A 14231-nucleotide genomic window follows, 5' to 3' on the forward strand; every position below is an offset into this window, starting at 1 on the left:
AGTAAAATTTTGAAACTTGGTTAACCTAAAGAAAAACATTTTGGCCACATTGTATTCAAGTTTGAATTTTTTTAAACTCTTCACTTTGATTTTACTCTTACTGTCAAAATCTGGTCGGATAATTCCATTAAAAGAGTATTCAATAGAAAACATTATCAAAATGATGACATGCTTAATAAGAAAATGCAACCAACAGTTTCAGACTTTGTCTCCAATAGTTTGGCGTGGGCTATAAACATAAATTCAAGAAATCCGCGTGATGAAAATGGTCCTAAATATATAGAACATAAAATCTGGTTAGCAGGAATTTTAATCATCTAATAACCTAGGAGCTGATGAAACAAGTAAAAGGACTTCAGTGGTTCATACCCTTTGAGGGACCTAGAAGGATTCAAAAAAAGGCAAACAGAAGGGGGAAAAAGCCTTCCTTCTCTTTCTATTGGGTTACCAACAGAAGGCCCGGCATAGAACCCCCATCGATATAAGGCCAGGCTACAAAATCTCCTGCTTACAAAATGCCTGATGACAAACTTCATAATGACTTTTCACTTTTCTTGGGCTGAATCATGATTTTACATCTTTTACCATGTTTCAATGGACAAAAGAAACATCACTTTTTGTGAATTATTTTTCTGAAACCTAACCTAACCTGAATGGGCTGAAGCATCCATTTACATTCTTAAAACAATTACAAAAACAACTCAATAAATAATTTAAGTTGATATTACACTACAAATTCAAACAATTATTAACAGAATACGATTATACATAACTCAAATTTAAGCAAATAAAATGTTTTTCATTTTCATCAACTTATTTTTAAACTTTTCACTTCACGTTGTGTTGCAACATAAAAAGGAACAGAAAGCTTATTTTGAGATAAGTACCCTTACTTCAGTTATTGGTACCTTTGAATCAAATGGGTGCCTATATTGCTGCGTAGAAAGAATAATTTTCGATTGTTTATGATAATGAAAACAAATTTAGCTTTAATACAAAGTCTATCCTTAATCTACTAATTTAATTGGATTACAGGAATTTCATACATACCTCGTCATTATCCGTGGGAGATAGTTCCTTCTTGGCAATCAGGTTCCACTTGAGGTCTGTCACCATGGCTCCTGAGCTCTCGACTTCCATCCCCTTACCATGGGAAGATGTAGAGGCCTGAGCCTGCAAGAGAATCTGCAGGCATCATCATTGACACATTCAGTGCAGAGCGCATCCATTGACGTGGTCCTGTCTAAGCCAAGATATGGAGCACATTAATTGATGTGCTCTGCCGTTTGGGCCAGGAGCCCTCTGCGTGTATGGCATTTAGCAAGCTTTCCTCTTTCGAAGAATGTGTGCCGTTTGTAAAAAGCAGTATTTGAAGTGAAGTTATGGAGTGGAAACCTCCCACTTTTTTCTTTCTTATTTAAACGGCCAATTTTGACAACTTTAATGAAAATCAGGCCTGCATTGAATGTGTTAATGATTGAAATACAGTAATACTTTTGAGTTTGTCACTGGAATAAAATTAAAGTCTGATTTTTATGAATGCATTATTCATACTACCTTGCAAGCAGCCTCAAGGAAATCCATGAATAAATGAATACTTTTATTATGCTTCAGGTAGAACCTGTGATAGCTAATAAACACAAGATGCATATTATACTCCAAAAAAATATTAAACAAATAAATAGCATTTTGACAAAAATATAAAAGCAGCGATAAGAAGAGTCTTTGTTCAGCTTTCACGATTATTTACAATCATTGCAAGGCTTAACAAGCTGTATATATTCAGACAAAAACTGTGACATATTCAATACCTAATAACAAACAATACCGGCTCTAACAAAGATAATAATGAACACACATTTGTGTAAACTAATTTATAGTTCAATTAAGTTTTGATAACATCATAAAATGAAGATGATAAACTTACCTTAGCCCTGGATTTCAAATGGGAGTAAAGCCTTTCTTTAAATGATTGAAGTGAACAAGTTGTTTTAATAGATAGCGGTAGAGAGTTCTAGAATCTGGATGCTGTTAGCTGAACCGAAAGTCAGGAATTTTGATCATTTAAAGTTGGGTTTTTTGAATTTACCACTTTACTAATTACCTAATATGTACCTCTTATTTGTATTGCAAAATCCTGGCAAAAGCCATGCAATCATCCTCTGAGCATAAGTTTCCAGAGTTGTAAAACTGCAGGTATAACCTCACTCATAACAAAAACTTGTGTGCAAGTAACACTATGCAGGAGATTCCAGAGACCAGAGATAATGAAATAGAGGCAATAAATGTAAAAATGGTCTATAACAGAGAAGTTAGTTTATTTTGGGTTATAATTCAGTTAAATAACATCAAACGCTTTGGTTAGTAAAATAACTTGGGCAGTTGAGATATAACAGAAGGACATGCTGCGTTATCGAAAGAGAGAAATCTGTAGATTAACTCCTTATTAGACAAAAGTTAAATAACTTGAATGGGGAAATGTGAAGATTTGTATTACATTAAATACACAGTTAATAAACCATGCATCCTAGAAATGTAGTAAATCCAAATTCTATAATGTCTGTTTCACTAAAACACCATCAGTTCAACTGGAAATAACTGAATCCTTCACAATTTATTTCCTCAAAAGGTATCAGACAGTGCTTTCAAGTGTATGATTTCAACATGGTGGGAATGCAATACACCTGTGATAACATATAAATAACAAATGATAATTAACACATTTAAATAAACAGCTCCACTATCGATCACAGTTTCAACACTCATTGTCTCTTTAAAGGTCTCATATCCTTACAATGAGACAAATCGCGCGACATTGAGAATAGCTTTTAATGATGCATGAAAGGAGAAAGGAACGGTCAGTAGAATAGCATGGACACGGAGAGAATTCTACTAAAAAGAAGAATATAATCACAGCTGAGAATACAAATCCAGAAGTAAGGATACGATGCACCACACACTACATACGGAGCATATTTATAAACAACAGCAAGGCTTCAAAATTGACAGTTACAGAAAAGTAAAGAGAGGAGGCTTTCAAAATGTGTTCCTCCTGAAGAATGTTGAAGATAAAAGGGGTAGTCAGAGTAAGTACCAAGGAAGAGCAGAGAATAGGAGAAAAAGGAATTCTCTTAAAAATTATGACCTGAAAAAGACAATCCCAAAAAGAAAAGGACACGTGTGTTGCAAGAGGGGAAAGTAATGCTTCTGAATGTGTTCTTTGCATCAGATTATTAAGGATGTACAAGAGAAGAAGACCGTATAAATGGAAAGAAATGCAGATAGCCAAGAGCAATGGAGGACTATATAAAACCAATTTTAGGATTGCTGACTTATGATGGTAATAAAGTTTAGATGCAGTTCTAGTTAAACTTACAATAAATAGTTCATAAATAGTATTACCTGATCAGAGGATGCTTCATTCGCCAGTTTGCTTGAGGTGCCATCAGTAAAATCATTGTCCACACATCCACCTTCACTATCACTGATCTGATCTTCTTTAACATGAGATGACCTGTATATTCCCAAATCACCCTAATGGAAAGAGAAACACTCATAGATAAACATTTTAATCAATTGTTACAATCAGTTGTGTAACTATGGGGGTATAAGGGGGATAGATCCCCATAAAGCCTCAGATAAAAAAAAAATATTGAAAACTATTGTCTAGTTTTGACATATAATGACTGCATCTGCGTTAAATTTTAAGTGCCAAAATTATGTAAAATATATTCCCAGGCATGGCATTTTCAAAAATTTCCCAGGACCCCCATTGCCTAGGGGGTTCACACCCCAGACCCCTTCATCCATCCCAAAGCATATACCTAGTTACACCACTGGTTATAAGAAACAAAATTGATCATGCACAAAACTTGAATTACAGGATTTCAGTAGAAATTAAATAATCCCTCATGAACAATTCTGGTGCCTCTGTAGAAAACAATAACTTAACCAACATTATTTGGCCAATGAAGTTATTCTTCTTTCTCATTTGATGGAATAACTAGAACTTGATAAGTGGAACTTATATCATTATTATAAATACACAAGGAAGACAAGAAGAGGCAAAAGCCCATTAGAATAGAAAGGGAAGTTATGGATTCCACTTGTTATAATGCCCAATTGTAAATTGAGCACAATTAGGTAGTCTTCCTTTATGATGTTTTAAATACAAAAGTGTAAAATTGATTTTTTGAATGTTATTTCATAATGAAGTGTGTTTCTATACCCTAAGGTAACACGAAACCAAATAAATAGAAAGTGTTACAAGCTCAACATTCCCTCCATTGGATGGGACGTTAAGCCGTGGTCCCCTTGGTGCCTTACGTTAGTAGCAGGCTAATGCCAACGCTGGGTTTCTCTCCACCCTTCCTTACCTATCGTTTCCACAAAGCACAAATAACCTAAGCTGTACGTTGCCTCCTCCAAATATCATTCTGCAATTATCAAGATTATTAATTAATAGCCAGCCGTCCGAAGATTGATATGTCTTATCAACACTCACATCTACTATCAGCAATAGGGTGTTTTCCTATTACTTTTTAATCACTTAAATCGAACTTGATTATTACTCCTACAGTATGCATTTCATGCTCTATGATTTTTGAATGACGATATCTATTTTTCGCGATGAAATGAAAGGTGCAAAAAAAGATGAAATGAAATCCCCACACATATGCCTCATTTTCTTCCCTCCGTAGAGTGTCACGGAATCTCTTACGCCGCGATTATAGCAATAGCATCAAATCAATTACAGATGACATGGCTTCTATCCCTAAACGCTTCTGGTCATTATTTAACTCAAAACGGAAATCAACCCGAATACCAACCATCGTTAAATCAGACCAAGGGTCTTTCTCGGGAGTAGAGCGACCTTCGGCTTTGAACAAATACTTTTCCTCAAACTTCACCCCTCCCACTCCGCAATTCGAACTTCCAACACCTTATCCAGTTGCTCTCAATCACTTACCATGGTCTCTGTTATGCCTGAGGAGAGACTACGCCTCCTTAAATCTTTGCCTCCCAACAAAGCCACTGGAGCCGACAGCCTCGGATCACTCTTTCTGCACCAAACAGCTGATTCTCTCCACATCCCCCTCTGTATATTATTCAACCGATTCTTTTCATAGGGATCATTTCCTTCAACTTGGAAAAAGGCACTTATTACTCCCATTTCAAAATCCGGCAAAAAAGATGATGTAAGTAACTATCGTCCTGTGTCTATCCTCCCTATTCTTTCTATTTTATTCGAACGTGTTATTCATGACCAACTTCTATCATTTACTATCGCTTACATCTCATCCCAGCAGCATGGCTTCCTTCCAGCTAGCTCCACTGTTACGAACCTATCTATCCTACATCAGCATATCACCGCTGCTTTTGAAACCTCTTCACAACTAGATGTTTGCTACATTGACTTTGCTTAAGCCTTCGACTCCGTCAATCACACCCTTCTTATCCACAAACTGTCTTATTGCTACAATATCCACGGCTCTTTCCTATCTATACTCTCGAATTTCCTAACCGACAGCACTCAGCGAGTTGTTCTTGACGGAGCGTCTTCTCCAAGCACCCCCATCCTTTCAGGCAACCCCCAAGGCAGTGTTCTTGGACCTCTTCTCTTTTCCCTCTTCATTGACGATATTACGAGCTGTGCACTTTCTAATGCATGCAAAATTCTCCTCTTTGTAGACGACTGCAAAATATTCAAAAGAGTTGAGAATACTTCTGATTCTCAGTCTTTGCAGTCTTCCTTTCATTCCGTCAAGGCCTGGTGCCTTCAGTGGAAACTCAAAATTAATACAAGCAAATCAAAATACATACCCTTTTCTTTAAAACGCACCCTCAATCCTCATAAATATACTATTTTTAATGAAATTGTTCCGATAAAGTCCACCATCAATGACCTGGGTGTTACTTTCGACCCCAAACTAACTTTTCTTCCGCACCTAAATAAAATGAAATACAAGGCCATGTCAGTCGTGGGAGTTCTTTATCGACTCACTTCTGTTACCGATCCAATCGCCATGAGAGCTATTTTCACAGGTTGCGTTCTCCCAATCCTCGAGTACTGCTCCATTATTTACTCCACTGCCAGCCCATCTAACCTTAAAATTCTTGAACGCCCAGTTAATTTCTTTATTTCAATAGTGCGACACTATGTACCTCACCTCCGTAATTCTTCTCGCTCTGAAGTAATGTCTGTCCTATCATTGGTCCCACTATCCTCCCGTAGGAATTTCCACGATATTTCCTTAATTTACAATGCCTTAAATGGCAAGTTCCGATCCTCAGATATGCTCCCTTTCTTTTCACTCCACATTCCCAACCGCTCCTTCCGTAATAACCACCTACTACACCAACCTAAATTCCGTCTTTCTCTCTCTCTCTCTCAGGATCACTATTTTTTAGACTCCCTACCTCCTTCAATGCCATTTCGAGTACTCACCCTTCCCTGGATCTTTCAATGCCCATAGGATTATTCAAGAGGCAGCTTCAAAAAGACATGTACTGAATCCTTTTTTCCTTTTTTATATCCTTTTTAAAGTTTTTTTTATAGTTTATAGTTGTTAAAGCTGTGCATTTTATGTTTTGTATTCAATGTAAAGGCCATTATGGCTGTGTTTGAAATATGTAATAAATAAATAAATAAATAAAAAAGTGAAAATTTTCAAGTGTGCAAAAACATGATGGCTAAGTACAAATGCTGGGAAAACCCCATGTGAAATTCTGGTTCCAGCTGTCGCCATGTGAGGTGACCTGGGGAAAGGCTTTGAGCTCTGATACAACGCAGGATGCTAGCAGGTAGCAGAGTACCCTTCTAGCAGGTAGTGCTTGGTTTAAATAAGGATTATTATTCCCCTATCAAATGAAGGAAACTTTCCGACCATAAGCAGTTTTAACAGGTGACTATTAAGAGATGTTTCCCAGAGCTCTGTGCCTCGTACATGCATTGGTAATCTCAAACCATGTAAAACTCCTGGCTGCTTTTATAGAAACTAGGTCCCTGTGACGTCACGAGGAGTGGCATAGCATGGGTGCCATCTGGCCTTTTTCAAATGCAGTTAAAATTGACAATTGCGATTTGTCAGAACTGCGATTTCTAAAACCAAATAATTTGTATATTATGAATACACTAATGGTCGGTAACAAATCACAATCAATTCCTTTCGTTTTCTTTGATGAAGGAAACTACCCTACTCTTTCATCACTCATATTAATCCGCTGTTTTACATTCCATATCACCGATTCTATACATCTCATTAGAGGCTTTCAACTTTTCTTAAGATCTATAATTTACTCACATGATCTTTCACAATTCAATGTTTCCACCTTCAAATCCCAACGACTAGATGCGTCTGCAATGTTCACAAATTTGAGGCAAGTGCATTCAACATGCTCAATTAAATAACAAATGAGACAAGAATTTGGACAAGTAGGGTGCAATTTGATGGCACGAAGCGGGGCATTGATTTGTACCTCTCGAAAATCTCTCGAAATAGAAGATGTTGATGTTTAATGAAGTGAGGGAAAATGTTTTGAGTTCCTGCTGAAAGGTGTTGGGAATATTCCACAACAGAATGAATTTTTATATTACCATAATGTGCTAAAATAGCCAAGAGAGCACTTACCAAGTCATCAGTGGCCAATGGGTCCGGGGCATTATCCGAATTTTCAGCTGGATCTGGAGTGTAAATCACAGGATAATCCCCTTTACCAAGTTGATCTTCGTTCTCCACTTTCATATTAACCTTGAAGAGAATAATAGATGTCACCCATTAAATGCAACATAATAACAATAGCGCATGTCCAATAATATTTAGAAATGGTTGGATCGGATACCTCGGATCCAAATATCTGCAGATATTTCCCTTCATTGGATACATCGGATTCAAAGTTGTGGAAGACATCGGATCTGGATCCGAAATTTTGAACAATAGCTTCAGTGAATGCAGTGCCCCATAAGGGTTGAAAGAGTTCCGATTCTATTTTTGAGTGTGACATCGCATGGGATTCTTGTCCTAATCATGAACTGTTTTATTTGAAAGCTCTTCAGAGGTTACGTAGGAGAATTTCAGCCGTGAAAAATAGAAAAGGCAAAACATGACTGGCACATAGTGTGACTCTTGCCAACAGATTTTACAATCATCGGAGGAATCTCAGCGTCAGGAATTTGAAAATGCATTACGATCCGAAAATATCCGATCTGAAAAATCCAGCTCCAAAAATCAAGGATGAGATCCGAATCCAGATCCAAGAAAAATCCTGGATCCATCCATCCCTGATACTAAAAATAACAATAATAATATCATAATAATGATAATTATAATCCCTAAAATAGTAAAAACTCTTATACTTAAAACCACTCAAGCAGGCCAATATACTCATGAGATTCTTGTGACTCAAATATCAAACTCCAGAATATTAACATTCAGCTACTGCAATATTTAACCATCCTTTCACTTATTCACTATAGATATTTATCCCCAATGCCTTTTCCTCCTTCATTCACATTTACAAGTTCATGAAAATTAAAAAGATTTCCATATGAAATCAAATTTTAATAATTTGGACATGCAGTGTAATCCTAAAGGTGTCTATTCATGATCTAAAGAGTCACTTTTGTATTGTTTCCAAAAATTGCAAGAACAGTTTCTTTGACTTGGTCCATAAAATACCCGACTTGAGTGTTTCGACTTGCCACCTCGTAGCACCACTCTCTCAGCCCTGTTCTGGGAAGAGTAGAAAGTTAGCACATGCAATGAACATATGCTAACAACCTAGGCAGGGACACGTAGGGATCTCAAACCCTGAACATATTTATAAATTCATTAATTATCAACATATAAAAGCATTTGCACAGATTTACTGAATGACTAAGGAAAGCATCGACATATGTTGCAATGTGTTCCAGCGAATACTATCATCGAAAGCTTTGGCCACAAAGAAAAACATGTACTTATTGCTCATTCTCATCCAGTATAAAGCACACATTGTTTATGCTGCAGAAGCAACGGTCCTGATTTGACATATATTGCATTAAAATTCTCAAAAAAAAGAAGTGCACTACTTTTCCTGCGTGCTGAAGACCAGAAATCCAGAAACCCTTTGCTCCCAAGCTTTCTGGATTTGAGGTCCTCAATTATGTTTACAGCAACTACTGACATTCAACCAACGAATTTGTACAACTGAAGGTCTTTCAACTCTATACATATACGAGAATAAAACTTACCAACATATTGTCCAATGGTGGTTCACACTCTGGCACAGGTATATATATTTCAGTCACTTGAACTGTGCACGGGATCTGTGAAGTATCTTCGGATGCATCTCGAATACAGTCCTTTGTCTCTGAAGAAGATCTGTATTCATCTTTAGCTGCACCCTCTCCATTGATACTCTGCTGAGAAAGTTACACTATTAAACAAATGAACTCCATCTGATTCAACAAATAAGGGAGGCTCCTAATCTTAATTAAACAGGGGGTTTAATGTCTTAGGCCCATTTCTCATGGATGCAGACGGTCCGCCCAACACATTCAGATAAGGTTCTGTCCATCCACGTGGCCACTTTGCCCCCGGATCATCCATCCGTGTACAGGGCACAGAGACAGGTTTGTGCTTACACATGAACGCGGACGGCTGATGCGGACCAAGCAGATTTGTCAATGGAAATAGGGTGATAAACTTGGGGTGATAGGGTGAAATAGCTTGGAGATAACAGTGCGAGTGCGTCTTTTTACCTTGTATGTAAAGTGAAAGTGGACATGTGAAAATAATGGAAAAACTTTCATCTCGATGAACTTCAGGAAATGTGGTCATGAAAGCGGCTTTTAATTTTCTTTGTGCCACAATAGGGTGCACCCAAAACCTCCTTAGTGGGGGACTTAGTGAAAGTAAAAATCACCATGTGTTGCACGTTGCGGCACTTTAGGGGTCACTCCCAAATTTCAATTGCTCATATTTCATTAACAATTGGCAATTGGTGGTTAAAATTGTACGCAATTTCTAAATTCACCAGAATGTAGGGCCATGGGAATTTCATGAATATCTGAGTCGGTGGGTGTCATGGCCTGGTTGATTTGAAATGGAATGACACTAAAGGTAAAGTAGCATTTCTAGGATTGCCACAAACCATGACCTTTTCCACACGCTTCCCCTAAATCGAATCCTTTTATTTCATGCTCTGTGGGGGTTCCCTATTAAGTAAAATAATTATCAGAGTAGGTGAAAAATCTTCTTATTTATAGTGAAAATATGAGAAATCTCCATTCTCTGACTCAGAATGGGATATAAAGTGGCACGTCTTAATTTTTGAGAAAGTAGCAACAAAAATATTTGTAAATGGTATTCTTCCTTATTATAACTCTTCAATGACCAATATTTATAGTTTAAAAGACTGACTAGCAATTTTCAATCATCAATTACCTAATGAAAAGCTATCAGACAGCTAAATGGCTGTTGACAATGGAAGAAATACTATCTTTTCGCTGATACTCCCGCATCAAAATTTTCGAGTCGCCCCTGCAACTAGGGTTCCCATATCACTTGTACCTGTTTTCAATTTTATTGCCCTTCTAAAATAATATTATGGACTACCTTATCCTAAATAAATTTCATTGCATTATTAAAATATACAATACACAAAAAGTTTCATTTATTCAGCAATATTTAAGCCTACAGCGATTTTTGGCCCGCTTTTTCCAATTTCAGGCCACTGTGCGACTGTTATAGAATGCTTCCAATGCAACTAGCCAAAAAAACTTCTCAATCTACGAAAATAGTACAACTGCTATGCTTCTGACTTTTTTTGGATGGATAAATGAAGTCATTTTACGCACATGAACCAAAAAATCAAAGGCAAACTCTTCTGGAAAATATTTATGGGAGCGATTCAAAATTATGAACACTCATTTTTTTAATATCTAGTAGATACCTATCTAGAATATGTCTACCCTATGAAAGTGCAGCTGTTTCTTAGCCTTATAAAATGCCGACAATTTAGATACTGAGAGTAATTTAAAGAAATGATACATACCAGAGAAAAAATTTTCTGTGACAAAATGGTAAGCATTGACAATTTATTCTTATGTTATTAACCCTTTCACACTCAACATTAAGTGAAGCTGTCTTGGGATCTTCATACGCATAAGACCCAACGTCGACTATAGCTGTCGTGATTTTTTCATCAAAAACAACCGGACGCTGGCTCTAGCAGATACATGGGGAAGGGCTTTATTAATTTATAAAATTATTTGCTTGAAAATATATTTTCATTTCAGTTACATATCTCGTACTGAGTAATATCATTTTTCGTGGGTTTGGAAAAACAATTTGTCGAAAACTTTCATTTATATCCAGTCCTGATTTTCAGTAAAGACTTTTACAATTTCTATTTCTAGGGGGGTAGCTGCCCCCTTTGGTCCCCCACTGGGCATGCCCATAGGAAGTGTAGTAACCGCTTAGGTAGTATTGTCCAATGCATTTGGGCCCGGCCCGAGACCCAGCTTAGCAGGAACTTAGGGCCACTCCTTGGCAATTAAGCCCGACCCTCCCAATGCATTTATGACCAAGCAGCAATTCATTGCTGACTGAATAAATTGTCAATGGTTTTTGCAATGATTTATTTTGTAGAATTAGGCATGCTAAAATTTTGTTTAAAAATTGCTTATGCACAGAACAAAACCAAGAATTCATTTCAAAGTATTAAAAAATTGTAGTATGCAACAAAATATATCCATGAAAAAAACCAATGACAATATAACCACTTTGCAACGGTGAGGATGATTACAAATGAGTGGGAGGGTTGGGCTTAATTGCTGAGGAGTGGATCTCAAGACCTGCTTACACAATACATCAACACGTACGGGTTAATGCCTACATGTATGAATGCGAGAATGAACGCCAAAATGCACCGTGTAGCCACCCCAATTGTGCAAATCCATGCACAGAAAATAGAACCTGTTCTTATTTGGTTCATGCATTTGTACATGTACTGTTACGGTCCACCAAAATCATTAATACAAACGTACATTTACTTGTATGTATTAATGTTTCGTGTAACCAGAGCTTCAGGCCAGGCCTGAATGTATCTGACAATTGCTACCTCGACAGTCACCTCCCTTCAAACACGCCAGACACAGTCGACATCCAGTTGTTAGCGTTGAAAAATCCGACGTCCAGCACGAAAGAAGTAAACTAGATCACTTTTGCATTTATTGTTGTACCCCTCATCTGTTCATATAAATTGCCATGAAAATGGACATTAAATTTCTGAAACGTCAGCTGCTATGTTTAAAATACAAATGACCTAAAATTCGCGAGATCATAGTTCAAGATAAACAAGAGGTCCAGATCAAAAGATATGTTTTAAGACGTTTAGGTGAACTTCAGACCATGCTTGACAACTGATAAACCAAATCATCTCTAGGTCGGTCACAGTTCATTATTTGGCAGCCAATAGTAAATGTTTGTTCAATTTTATATGCTGCGGTGACCAAATTTTAAAAGGGAGTGTGGTATACATGTCATGGCCTAGTGGGTATATTGCTTACATCACTTGATCAATGGTGAACTTGGATGCCTCACTTTACCAGAAAGATTGTTTGGTACACACGAAATTGTACCGGAAGACACCATGTCTTCAGTCGTTGCCGTTAAAACGCCTACTGCATCATAACAAGAACCTTGGTAAGGCTTCACAGATTGGGATAATTACAGATTGTAGGAAATTGGACTTTAAGCGCTCCGCCAATAAAATAAGAGGGCCTTTCATGTCCCCTAATGTTTTCGATTGACAAAAGGAAGGACCTAATTAACTTCGGATCACTCATAGAAGTGTCTTTATAGTTTATGTTGGATTTAGTGGCCTTATGAAGTCATACAACATTATGCCTCTGCACTAGGGTCATCCATTTCAATATTGAATCAATCGTTTCAAATTCATTTTATATATCTATTAGGATCCGCAAATAATAATCTTCCTATATTTCTTACTGCCGTCAACACAAACCAAATATTGTCACTTCTAACTTTCTGAAGCTTAACATTGCACCGGTCTTCTATTGGGATAATATGAAAACTACTCACCCCGCAGTTATTTCTCGGCGATATTTGCCTCAGTTCTGTGTCCGATTCTAAGCAAATCTTTTTGAAAATACTGAAATCCTTGAGCTTTTTCAAACAAAGTGAACAAATTGTGGTGGGAAGGCCATCTCCCTCATCAACCTAAGAAAGCAATCAAACAATACGTTAATAATTATCTTTAGATATACGGACATAAAAGAAATAAAGCAAACATTACGAAAAAGAGAAATCTAAAAAATGAAACGTGGCACTTACTTGTAAACCGACTAAATCATGTAGGGCATGCTTCACACTTATTTCGTATTCTACATTTGAAGTGAATAAGTTGCAATAATAATAATGATTCTTCCTACAAAGTCTGCAAAAGTCACTCTCGGAATTCCTTTCTGTCGAATCCGTGAAAATCCCGATGGTACGACTCATTTTTTCACTTCAATATTTCATTTAATCTTTAAATCGGCTCAATCATCCACTCAACACTGACAGAGATCTCAAAGTCTCACAAGAAAACTTCGATGATGTGTGAAAGTGAAAACACTAAGGAATAATCTAGGAAATATCCAAAAATTAATAAATCAAATCAAAGAAAAATGACAACAGAATTGAATAGTTTGAGAATATTTCAACAATTTTAATGCTCGTTCAACACGTTAACGAAGTTTGTTAATAAGGGACGATAGCGGACAATGACAGAAGAGATGTGTATAGAATAGTTTTGTAGTTCTCGTTCTTTCCGCCTGCGGCACCCCTAAAGAACAGGCTAACTGTTTGCGTTTTAAGATTAATTTCTTTCTACCTCACTAGAAATGGAAGTTTCACAGTAAATTATCAATTTTACTTAGATTAGTGGTAGAAAAACAAATATTTTGCAGCGATAATTTAATACTTCTTTCAGAAATGTAATTAGAGCCCAATTTCAGCCGCCACGCAGGAGCAGTGACTTCATGGAATTTTCCATGGTGCCATTGCGGCCTTGCGGAGACAAAGAGGTTAAATAAAACTTTATTATAATGCATAAAAAATGTTTTCAAGATAGCCATATTAGCACTCATTCAATTAAACTCAAGAATATACAAGTGATCGATCAACGTCATTTGTCGAGAGTAGGCCTGTTGTATACGTAATCAATCAGCGGTGAGATACGTA

General features: G+C 36.9%; 1 protein-coding gene across 1 annotated transcript in view; it reads right to left on the bottom strand.

Moving 5' to 3' along the window:
* The window catches only part of LOC124172563 (zinc finger protein 271-like), an 85262-nt gene extending 71500 nt beyond the window's left edge, over positions 1–13762 (bottom strand). Inside the window, exons 1-5 of the mRNA XM_046552006.1 lie at positions 13341–13762; positions 13089–13226; positions 9233–9403; positions 7632–7751; positions 3403–3534 (exon numbers count right to left, since the gene is read on the bottom strand). Of these exons, the coding sequence (XP_046407962.1) occupies positions 3403–3534; positions 7632–7751; positions 9233–9403; positions 13089–13226; positions 13341–13508 (729 nt within the window). The 5' untranslated portion in view covers positions 13509–13762. The remainder of the gene's footprint in view (positions 1–3402; positions 3535–7631; positions 7752–9232; positions 9404–13088; positions 13227–13340) is intronic.
* Positions 13763–14231: the final 469 nt, after the last annotated feature.

The sequence above is a fragment of the Ischnura elegans genome, assembly GCF_921293095.1.
Source record: "Ischnura elegans chromosome 13 unlocalized genomic scaffold, ioIscEleg1.1 SUPER_13_unloc_1, whole genome shotgun sequence".
NCBI lineage: Eukaryota > Metazoa > Arthropoda > Insecta > Odonata > Coenagrionidae > Ischnura > Ischnura elegans.